General features: G+C 38.4%; 2 protein-coding genes across 3 annotated transcripts; one reads left to right on the top strand and one right to left on the bottom strand.

Annotated features, from left to right (window-relative positions):
• Positions 1 to 912: 912 nt before the first annotated feature.
• Positions 913 to 11,841, top strand: eef2l2 (eukaryotic translation elongation factor 2, like 2). Of its 2 annotated transcripts, XM_053654118.1 has the most exons (15): positions 913 to 1,069; positions 5,185 to 5,399; positions 5,709 to 5,890; positions 6,291 to 6,502; positions 6,743 to 6,930; positions 7,157 to 7,262; positions 7,701 to 7,814; positions 7,904 to 8,042; positions 8,157 to 8,352; positions 8,796 to 9,054; positions 9,377 to 9,484; positions 9,663 to 10,016; positions 10,202 to 10,384; positions 11,185 to 11,317; positions 11,454 to 11,841. In XM_053654118.1, the coding sequence occupies exons 1-15, from the start codon at positions 1,067 to 1,069 to the stop codon at positions 11,645 to 11,647; spliced, it is 2,586 nt and encodes an 861-aa protein (XP_053510093.1). In that variant the 5' UTR covers positions 913 to 1,066; the 3' UTR covers positions 11,648 to 11,841. The 2 variants fall into 2 exon arrangements, with proteins under 2 accessions (XP_053510093.1, XP_053510094.1); XM_053654119.1 differs by lacking the exons at positions 913 to 1,069; positions 5,709 to 5,890 and having other exon boundaries at positions 5,235 to 5,399.
• Positions 11,831 to 21,842, bottom strand: pias2 (protein inhibitor of activated STAT, 2). The gene is made up of 14 exons (XM_053654122.1): positions 21,720 to 21,842; positions 19,617 to 20,085; positions 19,204 to 19,291; positions 19,069 to 19,119; positions 18,892 to 18,982; positions 18,607 to 18,741; positions 18,414 to 18,519; positions 18,151 to 18,224; positions 17,885 to 18,045; positions 17,653 to 17,786; positions 16,862 to 17,042; positions 14,803 to 14,942; positions 14,669 to 14,706; positions 11,831 to 14,461 (listed from the first exon to the last, which is right to left on the bottom strand). Exons 1-14 carry the CDS (start codon positions 21,741 to 21,743, stop codon positions 14,276 to 14,278), a joined length of 1,878 nt encoding a protein of 625 aa, XP_053510097.1. The 5' UTR covers positions 21,744 to 21,842; the 3' UTR covers positions 11,831 to 14,275.
• Between the last annotated feature and the right edge of the window lie 951 nt (positions 21,843 to 22,793).

The raw sequence follows: 22,793 nt of genomic DNA, 5'->3' as shown, positions 1-22,793 counted from the left end.
GGTGGACAATAAGGTTAAATCAATCAATCAATCAATCAATCAATCAATAGTAAGCAGTACTATTTCAGATAATACATAATGTTAAATGAGGGATATCTTGTTCCATTATTGGCTGCTACTTATATATTGAACAAATATAATGGCATTTTGGCAAAGAGTTTTCCTTACTAATCTTGTGATTAGTGTGTGATTGGGTTTTTTTTCTCACCTAGCGCAATCCATTTGGCTCAGGATCTTATGAATGCGCCTTTTGCCTTCTCAACAAATAATCCCTCTAATTCTCTTGGAAGAGTATTAAAATTTGTTCTCTGTTCTCTGAAAGATTTCTCCTCGCACCTCCTGGGTTGGGGGTTCGAATTCGACCTCTGTCCTGGTTGCATGGAGTTTACATGTTCTCCCTGTGCTTTGGGGGTTTCCTCCCCCAGTCCAAAGATATGCGTTGTAGCCTGGTTGACATTTCCAAGCTGTCCACAGTGTTTTAAAGTGTGTATGATTGTGCCCTGTGATGGGTTGGGAACCCATTTTATTAATGCATGTTCCCATACACAAAATATACCATAATTTAAAGCTCAATAGCATTTGAAGGGAATGACGTACAGTCACAAAACCAACTGTAAAGTGTCAGGTATGAGAAACACTTTTTATATTTTGTGTAAGGGCCCATGCAGTAATAAAATACATGACAATATTTATATATGATTTAATAGTTTATTTTGATAAATATCAAAAATCTAAGAGGTGTGCATTATAGCTGACACGTAGATGAAGACTTTACAGTTGGTTATATGACTGTAAGTCATTCCCTTCAAATGCTATTGAAGTTAGAAACGTGTTTAAAAATGTAGTATGTAACTTTAGAGACGGTCCCTTAATTTCTGCATATCTGCGAATATCGAAGGTCCAACCAACTTTATTCCAGTCTCTCTCCACATGACCGGGTGTGTGTGTGTGTGTGCCGCAGCATAAACTCCCATCCAACGTCATCTTCTCCCTCTTTTCCCCCTCGAGTGCAGAAGCGGAGGATCCACAGCCGAGGCCGTCTCACACCGGGCAGCCCTTCGCCAAAATGGTACGGTCATTTTACTGCGGTAAACGGAACCGGGGAATAGACTTTATACAGAACTGATATAGAAATGCGTGCTGTTTAGCTGGGTCATGCTCTGATCCACTTGTCCTAATGTCTGGTCTATTTATTATTTTATTTATTCCAGTGACGCAGTGACAACCTGCTAGGGAGATTTATTTATTTATTTATTATGATTATCTTATTTCAGTCGGTGCTGAATTTAATTGGCATCACACCGAGTCCTGTGACGCAGATATATCTTTCTGGAGTTTTCTATAAACGCGTTTATTTATATGTGTTGATTCATGGTAAATAGGGCCGCGATAGGACGACTGTTATCCCAGCTGAATGGCTCCTTTCGGATTGATTGCGCTGTTATTTTTGTGATATGGCCTTTTACCCACCTTACTTATAAATAACGTTATAAATAACGCAGTCACGCCCACGGCTCACTGCGGCGCGCGCGTTCGAGTTTCACTGGCACAGAGCCAGCGAGGGATAAATGATGGACAGCTCGCAAACGATTCTTTTTTTCTGAACGACTCTTTTAAATGAATCGATTCTTAAGCAGGAAGAACAGAACGCTGAGCTTCAAAACTCAGTGGGGGGAGTAGGTGAGTGTTGGTCAGGGATCCCCAAGGATCAGTGCAGTATAGTTAGTATTTTAATTAATTAATTAATTAATTAATTATTAAAAACATTTCTATAATGCTATGGCCAAGAGCAGATCTTTTTGAAGATTAACAAAACCTGGCGTAAATTTGAGGGGTCCAGAATACTGTAGAACAGCGTCTCTTGACGTAGAGTTAGGGTACCCTAGGGACACAGGAAGAAGGATGTACATATTGGGAGTGCTGGAATTTTAAGCAGCACACGTGATGTCTATAGGCTATATTATTACTTTAGCAGCAGACCTGAAATTCTGGTTTAGTACCCTCAGTACCCCCCGTTTCTGTGTCCTTGATGGACACAGAAAGTCCCCACCCCATTTAAAAAATAATGTTATGGCCAATATCCATTTTGTGAAGCTTAACAACGTGGGCGTACGGTGTTCTTTGGGTGATAAGCAGTCTTGTTTTTGAACCAAATATCTTTTAGAGTTATGCCCAGAATGTACTACATTGGTCTCAACAGACCATAATATATTGTGCATTATGGTTTGGCAAAACATTCTCGTGAGAAAGTGTTTCTATATAACCACACTTGCTTATATCCCAGACATGTGAAGAATATGAGAAATTGTTGTCACATGCATGCATAGATTAACCAACACTTGCCAGGTATTCCTGCAGCCCCTTTAATATTGCTGTAGCTCTCAGCCTCCTTGATATCTTTTCTTATTGTCTTTATATCAATTTTGGAGGGATGCCCTCTTTTTGGTAATGTATCTGTGGTGCCCCATTTTCTTCACCTGTTAATGATGGACTTCATGTTGTTCCATAGTACACATAATGTCTGATGTTTTGGAAATTCGTTGTTTTTTTTTTTTGTTTTTTTTTACCCCTCTTTTAATGTATACTTTTCAACAGTGGGATCCCGTACATGTTTTGTAAGCTCTTTGTAGACCTTCATGGTTTTCTTACAGAATTCTTACAGAAACAGCCTAACTTTATTTCCATTGGTGACAGGTGTATAAACATTATGTTTGAATATGAGTTTAAATGTGATTGGTTCATTCTGAAGCACAGTCACATACCCCCATTTTATAAGAGGGCGTACACGCTTATGCAACCAGGTTATTGTAAGTGTTTTCTTTTTCTTATTTTTCACTTGAATTTTGTTGGTTGCCATATCATGTTAAAGGTGGAAAAAGTTCTGACATGATTTATCTTGCTTTCATTTTTTACATCAGAAAAACTTTCATTTAAGCCATGTTAACAAGGATGTGTAGAATTTTTATATCCATTGTATTGGCCCTAATATGTCAAGTATTTGAATAGTTGTTTTTTTTTTTTTCATAAAATATACTATCTGTGCTGCAAAGCATTTAAGAATACTGGACCTAGCCTGCACACTAAAATGTAAAAAAAAAAAAGAAACTTAAATTTAAAAACTAGATTTACTTAAATTAAGAGTTTGGGAATATCAAATCACAGCTGTTAGTCTTAATGTCCATCAGTACCTGGGCATCTCATGGAGGTTATGTTTGGTATAGCGCGACAGTAATGAAGTGTGTTTATATGTTGGTTGCTTGTGTATTTTGCTTCAGGGCTGACAGTGTTCTTATCAGACAAGCAAGTAGTTGGCAAAAAGTGGTAAGAGGGTGTCAAGGGAAGATAACATGGCACAAAATGTCGGATTGGCAAAATAGTGCATGATGTAGTAAATAGCCTGTGGTTTAACTAAATTGTGCTGGATACACACCCTTCAGGCCCTCAAATGTGTACAGTTACAATGTGTTAATTTGCACAATATGTTAGGATTTTGGTAACAAATCCCAACAAGTAGGGCAACCTTCAACATTCTGGAGTCTGTGCCCAGCAGCTGATTCAGTTTAACATGTACTAGCTCTAGCACCTTATAGCATTGCCATCCCACAGGGTCTCTGGTGTGTGTCTGTATGGTGCCCTGTGATAAACTGGTGTCCCATTTAGGGTGTGATAAAGTGGTCACTGTAATGAAATAAATGAAAAACATTCCTGAATTAGATGTCAGCAAAAATGTAGGGGCAAGTTCTGAAAAATATAAAAACAGACATCAAACTGTAGGGCTAAAGTATAAAGGGTTAATTAGCCCACTGCTCTCTTATAACCACAGACAGAGATAGGTGTAACCAAAGGTTAAATACGTGTTTTAGCTTTATGATTTAAATATCTGACTCCATCCATCCACCTTCTATACCGCTTATCCTTATCAGGGGCACGGGGAACCTGGAGCCTATCCCAGGGAGCATCGGGCACAAGTCGGGGTACACCCTGGACAGGGTGCCAATTATCTGACTCCAATACATTGAATGAATTATCTGTCTCCAATTAATAATAACTGTTAATTTATTTATCTGACTCCAAAATATAATCTTGTAGTTAGTGCTAGAAGTATAATATCTCAGTGTTCTGATTATTTAATCTAAACTGTTTCATGCTAAGCTTTAATTATAAAATGACGCTTCTACATCCGAGGCTTTTATATAGCCTATAATAAACTTATTTTGTTAGCTCAGAGGTTTATATCAACGTGCAAGCCTAGGCCTTTCCTATTTACTTGTCAGAGGTTTAATTTAAACTTGCAAGTATTAGCCTTTTATATTAGCTTGTCAGAGGTCGCTTTCAAACATGTCTAGCGTACTACAACTTTAGCTTAGGAAACTATTTCTAATAGCCATATGAATAAAGTCATGCACTTTTAATGCAACATACTTTGTTACCGTGTATTTTGAGAAAGTAATGAATGGGTTTGTGTTATTTAAGTTCCTGAGAATGAGTTGGTGGGGACAAAGACAATAGGTCTCCCATGCAGACCAGATGGTGCCTGTGTGTATCTGTGTGGGTTTAGGTGTGTGTGTGTGGGAAGAAAGAACACACATTGCAACATCTACTGTAAATGTTTCCGAAACCTTTATGATTTATGAGATCACATTGTTCACCATGAAATATGGATAAATTAATACTAAACATGCCCTAAGGAATATTAAAATTAAACACAGTTTAATACAAAAAGAGTAATTAAACAGTTTACATGACCAGTTTAAGTTCACATGGTCTCTCTGAAACACATTCCTAATCATTTCAACCTTAAACAAATTACTGCAGCAATTTCGAAATCTACTATGATCTCAATAAGGTTGGAGGCAGTTAGAACGGTAAGAGTTGTTAGGAATGAGAGAATATTACGTTTTACATTCAGAAAAGGGGATAGCGAGCTTGAACAGATATTGTGATTTAACGATTTGTTGATTTACTATTTAATGTCTTAAGATATGCTAACTGATGATTTCTTAAAAAAATATTTGTGATAATGAAGGAACATTTTGTTTAGATATTACATTTAAGGTTATGCAAACTTAGATAGTAGAATTGGTAATCATGATGAGTTCCTGTCATTATGAACTCTCCAACACTCACACGAAAAGCAATTATCTTGTAATATTCCTAAAAGTCGATGTGCTCTCTTTCTGTCAGGTGAACTTCACAGTAGACCAGATCCGTGAGATCATGGACAAAAAGTCCAACATTAGGAACATGTCCGTGATTGCCCATGTGGACCATGGCAAATCCACTCTCACTGACTCTCTAGTGTGCAAGGCAGGTATCATTGCCTCTGCACGGGCTGGTGAGACCAGGTTCACGGACACAAGGAAGGATGAACAGGAGAGGTGCATCACCATCAAGTCAACGTAGGTATTCATAGTGGCTTAAAAATTCACAGGATCCATTGAATTTACCACATCTCAAGGTTATCTATTGACGCTATAAAAAAAAGTCACTCACAATGTGTACAAAACTGGCAAAAGAATTCTAAACTGCATTTTCTTCCAAATGTCATAAACATCTACTATTCCTACTTCTTCAGAAACAATCATGTATTGGCAGCTGATAAATGGTTCATTAACAGCTTCCATGCAATATTTAACATCCAGGTCATTAAACAAAAGTAGCACAAGTCTATACATTTTAAAAGGTATTGTGCATTATCTTCAATACAGAGCTATCTCTCTGTACTACGAACTCAGCAACGCTGACTTGGCCTTCATCAAGCAATGCAAGGACGGATCTGGTTTTCTCATAAACCTGATCGACTCTCCGGGTCACGTGGACTTCTCGTCCGAGGTGACGGCAGCTCTCAGAGTTACTGATGGGGCTCTCGTAGTAGTAGACTGTGTATCAGGTATGATGGTGTGGATTTCAGCAGGTCAAATTGAAAGGGTCATTCACAGTTTAGACTCCCAAAATCCCCTGAAAATATTCCAACAACATCTGGCTCACTGACTGTTTTTTTTTTTAAATATACTATAAGAAAGATTATCTGCAGTCAAGTAGAAATTGCTGGAATATCAGTATTATTTTTGCAATAAATAAAAAAAAACAACAGTCTCGTAATGTAAGGTCTAAAAACTCTCCAAAATTCTAAATAGCATTTCCTCCAAATGTAAATGCTGTAAGTGCTTGGTAGCTTCTATGGAACATATTTTGAATGGGAAAGCAACAAAACGATTAAAGCCATTACATATTGTCCTTCTGGAATGTTATTTCTTCACATTTTAATTGTAATTATGTGTATTCTCCAGGTGTGTGTGTGCAGACCGAGACCGTTTTGAGGCAGGCTATTGCCGAACGCATCAAACCAGTCTTGATGATGAACAAGATGGACCGTGCCTTGCTTGAGCTGCAGCTGGGTCCGGATGAGCTTTTCCAGACTTTCCAGCGCATTATAGAGAATGTTAATGTCATCATTTCCACTTATGGCGAAGGGGAACATGGACCAATGGGCAACATTATGGTAAAAAGCCAGTTTAATCTGGATTTAAGCTTTCCTTATTTTCATAAGCTGTCAGTTTTTTTATTTTACTATTTTGCATTTGGTAGATTTGGTTTTCCATGTCTTGTTTTGCAGCTACTAGTCTTTGTAAAAAAATCCTTGGGATTTGGAGTGACGTTTATACATTAATAAATTATTCTTATGTAAAAAAATAACCTGAATAAATAAGTTTAACATATCTTGTTTTTCAACTAAATCCAGGTGGACCCTGTTGTGGGTACAGTTGGATTCGGTTCGGGCCTCCACGGCTGGGCCTTTACCCTGAAGCAGTTTGCGGAGATGTACGTAGCCAAGTTTGCTGCCAAAGGTGAAAAGAAAAAAGGAGATGTCTCACCTGAAGAGCACTGCAAAAAGGTGGAGGACATGATGAAGAAGCTCTGGGGAGACAAGTAAGAGAAGCAAACTTATCTGTTCTGTTCTATTTAATATTTAGATAGTAGAAAGGGTTCCAAGGGTGATATTATTCAAAAAGAACAGTTGTAAATTGAGTTGTAAGATTTACTAGTAATATTCTGTAAACAAATGTATAAAATAAAATGTAGAAACGTTTAATATCCAGGGTGTCAGGGTTGGGCATTTTAAATATATTCTAGGATATTGTTTTTGATTCCTCAGGTATTTTGATCCTTCCTGTGGGAAATTCAGCAAAACAGCAACCAATGCAGAGGGGAAAAAACTTCCACGTACTTTCTGCCAACTTGTGCTGGATCCAATTTTTAAGGTGCACATTAAAGGAACAATCGCACAATTATATCATAAAATAGCTTCAAACTGATCAGTTCAGCAATTAATAATAATAAAAATAATGATTACTTGTAGATAGCAGTAAAGACATCTGGCATTGGACACCGATGTTTTTGGCAAACTCAGCCTTGAAATGTACTTACAGCCTTACAGTGAGGACTCCCTTTTCTGGCCACTGCCTTACTGCATGGGGGGGGAAAGCTTCAGCTGTCTTTCTAAGACCAACTGATATTTAAAGTACTGCAATATCTATATACAATGCAGGTTAGAAAATATAAAACAAGATAGTAGTTTATATAGACAGACAAATATTCCCATGGTTTTATCTTGCTGACTGGGAATAAACAGTGCCACAAAAGATACCTAAAGTTCACTTTAAAATCTAATAAAAGTGTTTTAAATATTGTTTGGAAAGGTGTTTGATGCCATCATGAACTTTAAGAAGGAGGAGGCCCAGAAATTGATTGAAAAACTGAACATTAAGCTTGATGCTGACGACAAGGAGAAAGAAGGAAAACCACTGCTTAAGGTGAGATCATTTATGAACACTTACATATTAATTTGAATATTCTGCACCTGTATAGGTATGTTTTCAGTGTGCTTTTCTGCCATGTACAGGCTGTGATGCGCCGCTGGTTGCCTGCAGGTGATGCTTTGCTCCAGATGATTACCATCCATCTACCTTCACCAGTCACTGCCCAGAGATATCGCTGTGAGCTGCTGTATGAAGGCCCAGGAGATGATGAATCAGCCATGGGTAAGTAGGAAAAATCACTATGTTGACAAATGCAATGTTATAAACTCATGATGATAACCGACAACCAAATTTGGAGCAACTGGTAACCATTTAATTCTGCCATGAACTTCTTAGGTATCAAGAACTGTGATCCTAAAGCTCCACTGATGATGTACGTCTCCAAAATGGTACCGACTACCGACAAGGGCAGATTCTATGCTTTTGGTCGTGTTTTCTCTGGTGTTGTTGCCACTGGGCAAAAGGTACGCATCATGGGCCCAAACTATACCCCAGGAAAGAAGGAGGACTTGTACTTGAAACCCATTCAAAGGTTTGTTTCCAGGTTGTATATCAACGTTTGGCCTATGGGTGAGAAATTGTAAGTTTGAATCCCCATGCTCCATGGCTGGGAGTATATGGTCTAAAAATGGCCATGCTCTCTGGATGGGAGAGATGGCATACTCTCACTAATTGACACTAAGCAACTGCAGGCATCTGTGAGCTCAGGTATATGGAAGAGGGCAGATAGCACTTTCCTCTGAAGGTGTTACACTGACCTGTGATGTAGCATGAGCAGCAGTTTGAAAAAAGAAACATGGTGGCTGGCTTTATGTGTTTCAGAGGTAGCACATTTTAGCCTCCCCAGTTGATAGCTGCCTTGTGATGTGGAGAGCTGGCTGGTGGGTGAGAGCTGGCAGATGACAAGGAGAAGATAGGGTGAAACCCCCCCCCCCCAAAAATAGTGATCTTTTATCTGATCTTTTTTGACTGCAGAACCATCCTGATGATGGGCCGATATGTTGAACCAATTGAAGATGTGCCATGTGGGAACATTGTTGGACTGGTTGGAGTTGATCAGTTTTTGGTGAAGACTGGTACCATTACTACCTATGAGCAAGCTCACAACATGCGAGTGATGAAGTTCAGCGTTAGTCCTGTAGTGAGAGTGGCCGTGGAGGCCAAGAACCCAGCTGACCTTCCAAAGTTGGTAGAAGGTCTTAAACGCCTGGCCAAGTCTGACCCTATGGTTCAGGTGAGTATTGAGAATACAGAGTCTGAGATCATAATTAGCCCTGGTCTTTAGATAGGGTGGATTGCAGTCTTTTCCCCTGTTGATCACAGTGACAATAGGTCTCTTTTAACCACATTTAACTGTCCTATGATGTTGCATTAGCGGAGGTTCAAAAAAATGAAGAAATATGTTAGTCTATACCCTCTTGGAGAGGTAGATGTTATACAGTTGATGAGAACTAGCCCTTAAAATTAGCTGACCAAAACAAATTATCTGCCCTAGTATGTCCATTCTCGAAACAGAAACTGTGGCAGTTCTATAACTTATGTTTCTTGTCCTCCAGTGTATCATTGAAGAGTCTGGTGAGCACATCGTGGCTGGCGCAGGAGAGTTACATCTGGAAATTTGCTTAAAAGACCTTGAGGAAGATCATGCCTGTATCCCACTGAAGGTAATGTAACAAGAATACAAATAACATACAAATAAACAGACATACAGTCTGTACCTCATCTGAGGTAATATTGCTCATTACCACCATTAGATCACCACCATTAAATCTATCTGTAGCACCAACATACTTTCATATCATCAGATAATGATAATTGACTGTTCGGTTGCTTTCCTTCCAGAAATCAGATCCAGTGGTGTCATATCGTGAAACAGTGAGCGACGATTCTGACCAAGTATGCTTGTCCAAATCTCCTAACAAGCACAACCGTCTGTACATGAAGGCTCGTCCTTTCCCAGATGGCTTGGCTGAGGATGTTGATAAGGGAGACGTGACAGCTAGACAAGAACTTAAACAGAGAGCTCGCTACCTGGCTGAAAAGTATGAATGGGAAGTCACAGAGGCTCGTAAGATATGGTGCTTTGGACCAGATGGTAGCGGACCCAACATTCTTGTGGACATAACGAAGGGAGTACAATATCTGAATGAAATCAAGGATAGCGTGGTGGCTGGTTTCCAGTGGGCAACCAAGGAGGTGAGTAAAGCCCAGAAGCAACAACTGCAGATGATATGGAGATGGATTTACAGCATACAAATGGTGGCAGTGCCATTTATATAGTATACAATCAGATAATACTTTATATTTCAGGCCACTTAGTAACAGTATTAGTGCAATTAGTACAATATTAGGATAATTTGCATTTCCTTGTATTTCTTTAGGGGGCACTTTGCGAGGAGAACATGAGGGGAGTGCGATTTGACATCCATGATGTCACCCTGCATGCTGATGCGATACACAGAGGAGGTGGTCAGATCATCCCTACAGCACGCAGAGTCCTGTACGCCTCTGTGCTGACCGCTCAACCACGACTAATGGAGCCCATTTACCTGGTGGAGATTCAGGTGAATTCAACGTTTTTGTGATAATATTTAATAAGGGTAATAATGGCTGTTAAAAAGAACTCTTATTTAACTATTAATAATAATTTTAACACTTAATAATTGTTATGAAATCACATCCTTGAAAGGGTAGCACTTTCTCTTAACAATAGTTAATTATTTTGGTATTAAGGGGAAAAAAACCCCAGTTAGATTATCAACATTTTAATACCATCATACCTTCTATCGTGGTGCATGATGTTAAAGGTAGGGTTGCCAGGTCTTTTAGGGTTGCCAGTAGTATTGAAACATGCCATTTCCCTGATTAATTCTTACAGAGGTGCTAAAATAGCCTCATATTATTATTATGTACAGTATATTGCTATAAAAATATCTGTAAGAATGAGTAGTCACATATCATGAATAAAGTATAATACACAGATTTAATTAGCTGTATGCACAAAGCCCAACCCCATTTTTCTATAGGATTAGTTTAAAATGATCAATTAAAATTTGTAATTAACAAATAAACAAAACTATCAGTAACAATATATTTTAACATTCAAATCCTATATAAGTACAGCAATATTATGCTAAATTTTCAGGTAATACCGAGCATGTCTGTAAAAATGGTTTGTTCCCCGTCATGCTTTAAAGAATTCACTTGGTGGAAATTACCGGTACTCATGAGACAACGCTAAAACAGCTCACCCGCTTCACACACAATACAGACAATTAGTAAGGTTCTTTTGAATTTTGACAAAGGTGAAATGAAAACAGGTGAAATTATTACTTAAACATTTGCTCACCTATGTTCCCTTTAGTGTCCAGAGCAAGCTGTCGGTGGTATCTACGGTGTCCTGAACAGGAAAAGAGGCCACGTGTTTGAGGAGTCTCAAGTGGCAGGAACACCTATATTTGTCGTGAAGGCATATCTTCCTGTAAATGAATCATTTGGTATGTTTATCTTCAAAATATATACATCTACTATTAAAATGTTCTACATGTAATATCCAATAGATTTTAAATGGGTTAGTAAAGTACTTCTCTTTCAAACGCTTTATCTAAAATATCATGCTTGATTCCTTTGCAGGTTTCACAGCAGATCTGAGGTCCAACACCGGTGGCCAGGCCTTCCCTCAGTGCATGTTTGACCACTGGCAAATCCTTCCAGGAGACCCATACGATGCCAACAGCAGGCCCTCGCAGGTCGTAGCTGAGACCCGCAAGCGCAAAGGCCTGAAGGAGGGCATCCCGCCTTTAGACAACTTCCTGGACAAACTGTAATTTCTCTCAGACTAAAGGCTAAAAGAGCATTTAGTGATTTGATAGCCTTCATTCTTTCTTTGTTGCATATCTACAAGCCTAAGTATATGGAAATATACATGTACATTAAAATTAATAAGAGCCTTACTTGAGATTTCCACACTGTCGATGTTCATAGCAAATAAAAACCGAGCACCTTAATGCTGTGTAAAGTGTCTGAAGGTTGAGGCTGAATTTTGTTTTACATTTTTAAAACATTTAAAAAATAAAATAAATAAATATCACACAACAGCATGTAGGTATTCAGATAGATAGACATCATAGACATCATTTACTGCCTTTCACTGCATGTGTTTAAATGGCACAATTTAGGTCAAAAATAAGCATTTGGAGTACAATCAGTGTAAATCTGTACATATCATCATAAATAACTATGGATTTGCACCCATCTGTGCTCTTCATCCACACCACCCAAGACTCACAAGACTTCAGTTACTATAATCCCTAATACAACAACCATGTAAAGCAGTCATTGAAATAGTTACAAAGGCGCAAATTTTGTAAAAATGGAACAAAAAGTGAACTAGGTATAAAAATGTTGTTACATAAAAGGGGGTTGAAGCCTGTGGATAGCAGAGCTAAACTCTCAAATGTGTCAAATGAAATACTAATATAATATATGACTCACAGGGTAAAATTTAGTCAGTTCTGGACATAATATACTTTAGAATGAGATTAATTCAGACAGCTATGAATTTCTATTAAAAGAAAATCCTGAACATTTTCAAAACAAAAGGTATTTAATGCTTTCCAATCATTGTGCCATCTTAACTTCTAAAACCAGATTTTTTGTTCAGACTTGAACAGGTGGCACAATTTCTTCCTTCCTTTTCTAGAAGCACAACTGTTTTCTACCCACTAATAATACACTCTGGCTTAGATTCAAAATCTTAGACATTTAGGATTATGTTGGAAAAGCAGGTTACAAGGTTTACATAGCAAAGATGGAACTGCTTTGTACTTATGAACTTCTTGGCATTTGAATGGGGAGAATCTTATACATACATGAACAAGTAGGCAAATAACTTGCTACAGTTGTGCTAGTTGAACAGTTTCTATAAAGTTGTACAGTCGGGTTATTCACTGGTGACAACTTTCTTTTTTGTAACTTTCACAAATCACTTTACTTTAAAGGGAGGAAGATCCCCACTGTCTAAAGGCAGTGAAATGTTACTGCTGATATTTTGGTGGACATCTATATCTACAGCACATACAAGCAAATCTCAGTGTGCTTCAGTTTTTTTTTTTTTCCCAAGCTACACCTAAGTGAGCTAATCATTTAAAATCATCATGTAAAAGAACTTCCATATAACAGATGCATTGTGAAAAATTCTGCCCCTTACTTAGTATTCAGATTGGCACACAATCGCTTGATTGACTCAAGTTCAGCATTTTGGTCAAGCCACAATGCAGTGCCCTAAAAAAGTGATCATGTGCTTTATTACATATTTGAAAGCATACATAATTGAATCTGTTAGAAAACAAGGGATCCGTCAACATTGTTGTTATTCACTACGAGAATGACAGCATGTAGCCTTTATATAAAGTAAATCTAAGTGAAATTACAACTAGCTATTACATTGGAGCTGGTGCCAGAAATTGCTGTGTTAATTGAGACCTGTTGTTGGGGTACACCTCAGAACTAGCCCAAAAATGTCATCTTAACAAAAACTGACTTCAGAAAACATAGACCAACAGCACGAAGGCGGATAACAATTAGCAGTTTGGTGGCATGTCAGAGTTTAACCCAACCAGGAAGGCTGTTTCACACTGTTTCCCTTGGGCTATTAGCATGTTTTGACTATTCTGACTTTCAGGTCTAAACATTGCTGTGAAACCAACATCTGCAGCACCTTAAAAAAATACAAATGTTAAAGTGATACAAAACTGTACTGAAGTTTCACAAAACTCAGGACTTGACAAAAAAACAAACAAACAACAACCAAAAAAAACAAAAAAAAAAAACATAAAAGATGTCATTGCATCATGGCTTGATTGTGTCTCCACCAACCCGAAAAGCCCAAAATCAATTAATCTGAACGCAGCTACAAACTGCAGCACAAAACTGTGACCAATACATTATGCAATAAAACGGGTTCATTCAGACAGATACTGATTTGTATGCTATACCACTCAATACAAAACAAATTATGTACACTCCTGATTTTTTTTTAAAATATAAAAAGGTCATCGTTGAGGTTTTGAGGTGATTATTCAAAAACGTGGTTTAAATAGTATAAAGAGGAAACGGTTCACATACAAATACACACAGGTCCACAAACTATTCCCAATGTGTCCAAAGTTCCCAATTTCTGTGCTCACTGTTTTGTTTGTTGAGTTCTCCCGGGCATGAAGGCAATGGGTATCAGTCACTGTTAAAATGAATTCCTCAGAAATGGAGACACACATTGCTGGGTTTCTGAAACCATTAGACGCAACCAACCTTGTCTCCCGTGTGCATATCAGCTACCATATTAGTAAATATTATTAAACTGCAATTAAAGTCAGATATATGAGGGTTTTTAAATTTTTTTCCGACTCACGGTCCGTGGCAGTTTGTTTGATGATTGGGGAGACTGAAACCATGACTCAATCTAGTGAGATAATGTCTGAAAGAGTTGAGGATCCTCCTGTGATGACACCTGTTTCATGGCTGGAGCTTCCTCGATGTGAAGTTGAATCGTATTGGACAGATGAGGTCATGAGACTGGAGCTGCTGGTGCCACTCTGAATGCTGGTGGACAAATTCTCCAGGAACACAGGGGTCCGGTAATGCTAAAAGACAACAGCAAGAATGTTAGAACTAGTGTTTCTGTTTAACAACCAGATCACAATTCCTATTAAAAGGAATAATAATAATAATAATAATAATAATAATAATGAAAAAAATAATACAATTTGGCAACTAAACTATTTAACCCATTAAATAAGAACAGTTCTTACTAGCGGACTTGCGGATTCAAAGACATTTGAAACACATACCTGAGAATCTGCTTGAAGTAATGAAAATAAGTCAATACCTGTATGAGAAAAAATAATTGTAGTGAGCTAACAGTTTCCAACAAGCGACTACATTTGGAAATATATCTGACTGGATCACAGCGACAATGGTATACCTTGCATATCGGTGGGAATCGTGGACAGTGTTGAATGGTGGAATGGAACTGCATAGTCTGCTATGGAGGAAGTCAAGTACGAAGCGTCCAGCGACTGGACATTCGGCACTCGAACCGTAGATGGCTGATAAGTCAAAACCCTGAGAAAAGAGGAAGAAGTGATCGACATCCTCTTCCTGCAGCCTCTTCTTCTTCTTATTATGCAAAATGATATTTAGTTTCATCATACAAATAAAATATTAGGTGCTTGAAAAATCTGTTTAAAGAGCAACAACCATTTGCGGTACCGGCCACTGGACTCACTGGTGAATACATCAGAGTGAGACGCACCATATTGTTAGATGTGATGAATTAGGGCTGGGCGGTACAGCTAAAAAAATCATCATGATATAATATTTCACATCATTCGGTATCGATAATTATTAAAAATCTTTTTTTAAACAAAGATCAGTAGAAAAAAGGTTTGAATTTAATCACTGTATTTTTAATTTACCCACTTTAAGGCAAACAACATTTTTTAGTTTTAACAGTCAAAAACAAAATATCATTTAAACAAATATCTTCTCTTATATCTTACATGAAGATTAAACAAGTGGTAAAGAAACTCTTGAACTTAATAAATAAAATGTTACAAAATTTGTGCAATGTAAAAGGCAAACTTTAAGGAAGATCAACATCACATTATAGCGCAGAATGGGAGTCCTGGTGCTCTGGTTTGTGCTCAGCCTGTTAGCATAGTTAGCCTAGCCTTGTATAAAACTTCCACTTTAACACTTAATTCTGGAGAACACTGTGCTGAGGTCCGAGTCTGACGAGTCGAGCTCCTGCTCTGAGGACACTCACTGTCCTCCCCAGAGCCGACATTTTAACAGAAAACACAAAAAGCTGTACAATGTCACATCCTTTGCCCACTGTTCAGAGTCACACGCACTGTACATGTGCGGAGCACTGCGCACGCACACTACAAGTCTCTCGCAGCTCGATTCTCCGTACGTGGCCGAGACAGGTTTTTTTTTTTTTGCAAAGCTTACACACAACTGTGTTCTGATGTTGGTCGGATGAAAAAAACTGCCACATTGGTGAGCCAAGATGTCCTTTTTTTATTCGCTATTTCCTTGGCAGGCTCTGAACTCATTTTCGCATGTGTTTGTGTGTTCTGATGTCACATGGCGATGGCACAACCGAACCCCAAAAGATACGCAACTTGTTATTGGCTGTTTGCTTGTCACTCGTAGCACACCCCTTTATCAAGGCATATGATGGGCTGTGTATGATCCAGGGACGGCACACGCTTGAGGGTTATTCATGCAACCGAACTTCATGTCTGTTTACATTTTATCGAGCGTTATACCGAACATGTTTTCTATCATTACCGATAAAAGTGTACTGTCGATGAATACCGAAACCGTTTAATCGCCCAACCCTATGATGAACATTTTAGTTATTTTCTTAGCTCAAAATACTGAAACGGAGAAATTCCTAACTCCCAGGAGCCGATCACGTCTTAAACACAAATTTTGTTGTTTATGCCCGCAACAAAAAAGTAACAGCAGCAAACGCTTTGGCTGTTCTGTATAACACAGCTTGTGCTCTTGGGAATTCATTTTATTGACTCACTCTGCATGCATTTAAATGGAAGGCGTTTGCACTCCGTACTCCTGGAATTATCATTATAACTGGCAATGCTTTAATAAATGCTTTTCACTCTTATTTGAGTTTATTTTGTTGCTCTAATAAACTATTTGACCATATGCAAATGGTCATGGATATTTATAATCATCACTATATTTTAATCCCCTTACAGAGAGAAAGCATGGAAATGAAACTCCAAAGAATGAAACATCTTACAGATATTGACCAAACTGCTATGCAAAAATCACAGGTGTTTAATATAGAATCCCTGCTGAATTATATAATGGGTATTCTGTTCCCATTCGATATTTGTTAGCTTTTTTGGACATTCACAATGGGGTTAGCAGATTTTTTTTTTGGACTGACAACAACAATAAATAAAAACGTCTCCGTTTTACATTTAAGAAGGATGAACGCTACCACTGACCCTTTGCTGCTATGCACCTCCTCGGATTTAGACATGTAGACACAGCGCTTTTTTAGGGGAGGGTCCGGCTCTGCTTCTTCATCTGACGAGCTTTCGAGTGTCAGGTCGATCACATCAGCTTTTTTCGTACTGCCGGGTTCAGAGTGAGGAACAACAGCGCTGGGACGGACAGGGGTAGTGCCTGGAGAATAAATATAGGTACAGGTTAACCTGGTGATCAAAGATTATGCAAGAGCACACATGGCAGTTTAAATCAGACTACAATACTGTGTGCTCTTGATTTATTTAGCAATTCATTTGTACTATTTGGCCCAACTGCTAACACTGTTTCTTGCCTTTCCCTTTTCTTATTTTCTCTTCGCCTACTTGCTTTTTTTTCCTTTCTCCTCTCACAGCATAAATCTGTAACAGCCAACCATAAAACAAAACACAAAAGTAAATGAAAGACAAGATCATGATTATTAACTCTTGCAAAAGAAATCCTGCTCGACTTAATATAGGAGTCAGCTATAAATAGATTTAAAATGCTTTCATAAACTTTTATGTTGTTTCTGAATTTTCTGGTTGCCGATTTTCAGTGCTAGCCAGAACACAAGATTAACTAGAAACTAGATTTTTTACAAAAATTTCTGCCTTTAAATTACCAAAATGACTTTACACCACTGACATTACGTATAATTGCTATTTCCTCAGTATACAAAAAGCACTGAAGAACTGGTGTTTTAAACCATCTGGCTACATAAAACTTGTGAAAACAGGTGTATTAGAAGCTAATTTCTGAAAGAACTTACACTCAATTTTGGGTAAACATGGAGATGACAATTTCAACGTCTCCTTCTTTGGTCTCATTGGGCACCAGGTCCCGTCCTCTTGGAACTTGATTTCGTCCACATCTGTGCAGTCATTTAATATTTCCATAAAGAGCCTAACAAAGAGCGCATAAGTCACATAGTAAGCTGAAGCGATCTCAAGTGAGCTGTAAACATTAAATCGCTAGAGCAGGCGTAACGGAGAATTAATTACCCATCTATGATCAGACTCTCGTATGCAGCTTTCTTGTCACACACAGGGCAGATCCAGGTGGGCTTCTTCTCGTTCATCTGCAGGTATAATGCAGCGTCGAAACACTGGAGATGAGAGCAGGTCACTGCTCGACAGGGCACCGTTAGCCGCATTTTTCCAAGCTGAATGAAAGCGGAATAGATTTAGAAAATAATTGACCTGGGTAAAGAACACATGTGGCAAGACACTATTAAACATACTATAAATAATACGTTTTCAGGACTTACTGGGCACATGAGTGAGACTCGCAAGCTGGTTGTGGCTATTTCACTGTCGGGGTCTGCTGTGAGCTTTTCTTTTACTGATACAGAGAAGGAAAATATATAATGTAATGAATAATAATAAATCCTTTTAATCAATAATCATGCAGCTGTAAGAGAACAATGTTTATACATGATGACAGATCCAAACTAGTTTTTATTATTATGAATTTATTTATTTTTTAAAACAAAGACTTCTGAAGATTTCAAATAGGAGAAGCAGATCTCACTGAGTGCTCTTGAGTGGTCAGGGTTTCTGATTCCCTTCATTCTTAATCTCTGTAGTAACAACGGTGATGTCAGCTGCCGTACCAAATACACAGACATAGAGTATGTCTGGAAAATAATAGCAGGTGTGTCAGAGGAACGGGAAGAATGTCAGTGACATGATGAGAATAGTTCTAAAGCTGAGGGGAAACTTACCTTTCCAATTTCAGGTGCCCATGTGACCGATATCTGATTGGGGACTGCAGATGATAATCTGACGAGAGAAGTGATGTTCAAGGGTCTGCCTGGTCTCTTCTGCTCTACTCCATTCTTAGGAGGTGGCGCATAGCCCTGGTACAAAATAAGCATCTTATAAACACTTGTACATGTAATAAGTAATAACATATCAATAAACATTACAGTACAAAACTATTTGCATACTAAAATATCCTACATTCCAACAGTATGTGGAAAATCACACCCATGTAATTAATTACTCACTGGGAGAGGAAAGAGCTTCCCATTGACTTTGATGCAAAGACTATTGGGATAGTTGTCCTCTTGAGGGCAGCTAGTCTCTGAAAGGCAGAACCTAACAACAAACACAAAGTTATTCCATTGTTACTTTTCAAACGTATTCAGAACTAGTACCAAGTAACATTACAACCGACATCTTACCGGAGTTGTATTTGAACCATATAATCTCTTCTGCCACCAGGAAGAAAATCCCTTTCAACATTGAATAAAAGAGAATGAGAAACACATGCTGTATAACAAACCAGGACAAATAATTTATTCAAATCAGGTCCTTACCGTGAAATGCAAACTTCTCGCACTTGTTGTGGGGTCAAGGCAAAAATAAAGTATTTTTCTTGATGAAATCTCTGAACAGTACTGGCCCCTGCATGCAAAAGATAAGAAAAAGAACATTTTATGAAATCCAATACATCTTGCATACAATAAATGTGTTTTGTTTTTAAATTACTCCAGGAATTAACCTGAGATAATCTTTATTTTTTTACCACTGTATGTAAAACTATCTGTCTTTTATATAAGTAATGAATGCAGTGTATGTATAAAAAAAATAAAAGAAATAATCTAAACTTATATCATCTTATCCAGTTGGAAATCCAGGTATTTGCAATCCAATCAATCATTTGCAAGAGCAAATGAGCTATTCAAAATCTGCCCCAGTTCTCAAAATAAAACAAGCCAACCTCAACTACCTAAACTCGACGGTTTGATCAAAACATCCAACACGTCGTAAAATGGAAGGGCCTTCATCTGGACGTCCGGGTGGACGGGAGGCATGAGCTGTGTCGGCTGCTGCATGTTCATCCTGGGCTCTGAGTCATGAAACACGGACGATTTAATGGGCACCACCTGCTGATGAGCCGAGTCTGACAGACTAGCACCAAGAGAAAGGTCAAGACTCCCAACTGTAGGGCTTTCTTCAGACTGTAGATACAAATTTATGCTGGACTTTAGAGCAGACAATTCTGCGAGACTGTCTAGTGTCCTCGGGTATCTCCGGCGATACAGGTCCTTGATTTTGAGCTGCACGGCAGGGCTACAGTCACTTTTGAGCAAATGCAAAGCCCTCAGCAGCAGTTCATCCTTGCGACCACTCTTGTTCCTTCCGGCAAAACCTAGCAGTACCTGGAGCTCCGAGACGCGGAAACTTGATATCATATTCTGGGAATACAAAACACAAAGAACATGCAAATCAATGCAACAAAGCCAGATGGTTAAAAAAAAAAAAAAAAAGAGAGGGGGAAATGTCAGTTCCTATAACATCTGTGGACAGCGAAATAGACACTGGACATTCAATATCAGCTTATACGAGTACAACACAGGTTAATTTACAGTTTAGTGCTATTAAAATATTCATTGTTCTAATTTTTATGTTAAATCAAAGCATGTCGCCCATAAATCAGTGAATAAATCTTAACCTCTGATTAAAACAGCAACCTAGATTCATTCTAACTTTACCAGCCTAAACAAGTACGCAAAAACGATTCTTTCTGACTGAAAACTAGAAATATAAGAGACAAACTTTAATTAAATCCAGGTTCAAGCTTAACCCGTGTTTCTCCAACACAATTCTAGCAATTTCTCAAGTAAACAGGCTGAATTGGCCCTTCAGTATATACATCACCCATGCTTCATTTGCTTATCCTTCATCATAAAAAAAATAAAATAAAAATCCTTACAATATGTCTCGCATCTAAAATGTTAAGAATAATTCCAAGACCAATGGAAAAACCACTGAAACACTAAACACCACACATGGGTATTATTTTAAAACCTAACTGGAAGCATGCTAGTGAGAAAAAGCCAGAATGAGCTTACTGATTTACATAAATATTAGTGAGTAGTAGATTTAAATAAATAATAATAAAAAAAAAGGTTTGAAACAATACCAAAAGCAATCTTTTTGTCAGATAACTTTAACACGTTAAGTGAATTACAGAAGACGTCTTTCAACATTTATCCAGTCTAAGCATTAGGAAGTTCCTTCTAATGTGATATTAGACATAGAACTGCATTTAGGAAGGAAAACATAAGGGGTATAAACAGGCAAGCTAACCTTGATGATAATAACAACAATAGTAGTAGTAATAATAGTAATAATAATAATAATAATAATAATAATAATAATCACTGCTAGCTAGACACTGCACAAGTTAGCTAGCTACAGCCAATGTCTGTCTTTGTTATAGTCTCGTATTTACTTCACGAGTAACAGGCATTTAAAAAAAAAACAACAACAAAAAACCCTAGATAAATTACTATATAAAGCTTGCGAGAGATAGTTACACATCTCTGAAGAAACACTGTTAGTTAGCTACCGAGCTAAATGACAATGCTAACAGACAATAACAACAGATTAACCACAACATTCGTGTACACAGAGTAAGTTTTTACAGCTTTTCCAGAATGCTAAAATCTATTTAACATTAACTGACATCCTTCCCGCTCAATGCATAATGAGAACTGAGCACTAACATCCCAAACGCAGACTGATAAAAGACATGTAGCTGAAGCCCAAGCACCTTGATAGCTAGCGAAGCAGCTGGAAGCTAGCAGGCTAGATGGCTAGTGCTAGCAGTTTAGAACAGGTCCGGGCTTCAGAGTGTCGACTCTCTGGCCTACGACTGGGGAAAAACATATCGACGCTGTTTGGACTACAAAACGATAAGAACCGACTGTTTAGAGGTGTTGTTAAGAAATAAAACGATAACATCTAAAGCCTAGCAAAAAAAAAACTTTTTTTAAACTCCGACAAGTGCAAAGCAGCGACCAGCTATCATAACACTTTCGCCTACCCGTAACTCCCCAATATCCGCCATTTTCTGGCTGTGTTCATCCTGGCCAAGCGAGATGCTGACCCACGTGACCTGGTCAAGGCTGAGCTCAGGGCCAAGTCACAAACCGCTCGTGACTTATACAAGTGCACTACAGTAATGACTTCTACACCTTACATCATAGGCTACCTCCACTCCACCTTTAAAGGAAAAGTCCACCCTGAAACAAATAAACTGTGTACATGTTGAATTGTTTTTGTGATGTGTACATAGTGTTGCTAATTTGGTGGTTGATGATGTATTTTCATTATTCCTGTGAGAAGCTAGAGGTCGTGTGTTGCGCTGACGTCACAGGGTGAGCAACGCTAGCGGTTACGTTTGGAGAAAAACAAAATTCAGTGGGGGTCATGGTGGCTTAGTGGTTAGCACGTTTTCCTTGCACCTCTGGGGTTGGGGGTTCAAATCCTGCCTCCACCCTGTGTGCCTGGAGTTTACATGTTCTCCATGTGCCTCTGGTTTCCTCCCCCAGTCCAAAGACATGTGTTGTAAATGCATTTTCAAGTTGTCCAAGTGTGTGGGCGATTGTGCCCTGCGATGGGTTGGCACCCTGTCCGGAGTGTTTCTCACCTTGTGCCCAGAGTTCCCTGGGATAGCCTCCAAGTGACCCTGCATAGGATAAGTGGTACAGAAAAAGGACAGCTGGATGGAAAATTTTCAGTGAGAAATATAAGTGATTACAATCTGACTATACTCTTAGTTGCTTCACATCTTTTAAAGCAATGTTTAACACCATAGGAATGAGAAATCCAACATAGAAGTAGTGGAGCAAGTAAACTTCCAGAAAAAAAAAAAAAAAACAGCACAAATGCTCAACTTGGCTAGTGATCTATGACAGGGTTTCTCAAACCTATCCTGGAGGACCCCCAGCACTGCACATTTTGTATGTCTCCCTTATCTGACACACCCAATTCAGGTCTTGCAGTCTGTACTAATGAGCTGATGAGTTGAATCAGGTGTGTTAGATGAGGGAGACGTACAAAATGTGCAGTGCAGGACAGGACAGGTTTGAGAAGCACTGATCTATGAGATGGCAAG

Source organism: Ictalurus furcatus, chromosome 22, assembly GCF_023375685.1.
Source record: "Ictalurus furcatus strain D&B chromosome 22, Billie_1.0, whole genome shotgun sequence".
Classification (NCBI taxonomy): domain Eukaryota; kingdom Metazoa; phylum Chordata; class Actinopteri; order Siluriformes; family Ictaluridae; genus Ictalurus; species Ictalurus furcatus.
This window is presented reverse-complemented; position numbering and strand designations above follow the sequence as displayed.

Excerpts from the sequence above, each read along its gene's own strand:
- eef2l2 (XM_053654118.1), top strand. Across the intron at positions 6,503-6,742 it reads GACCAATGGGCAACATTATG|GTGGACCCTGTTGTGGGTAC; the intron begins GTAAAAAGCCAG and ends AACTAAATCCAG. Across the intron at positions 10,017-10,201 it reads TCCAGTGGGCAACCAAGGAG|GGGGCACTTTGCGAGGAGAA; the intron begins GTGAGTAAAGCC and ends GTATTTCTTTAG.
- pias2 (XM_053654122.1), bottom strand. The coding sequence starts at position 21,743 with ATGGCGGATATTGGGGAGTTACGG. Across the intron at positions 17,043-17,652 it reads ATGTTTACCCAAAATTGAGT|GCACTACCCCTGTCCGTCCC; the intron begins GTAAGTTCTTTC and ends TTTATTCTCCAG. Across the intron at positions 14,943-16,861 it reads GAGGTGCATAGCAGCAAAGG|GGTTTTGACTTATCAGCCAT; the intron begins GTCAGTGGTAGC and ends CTCTTTTCTCAG.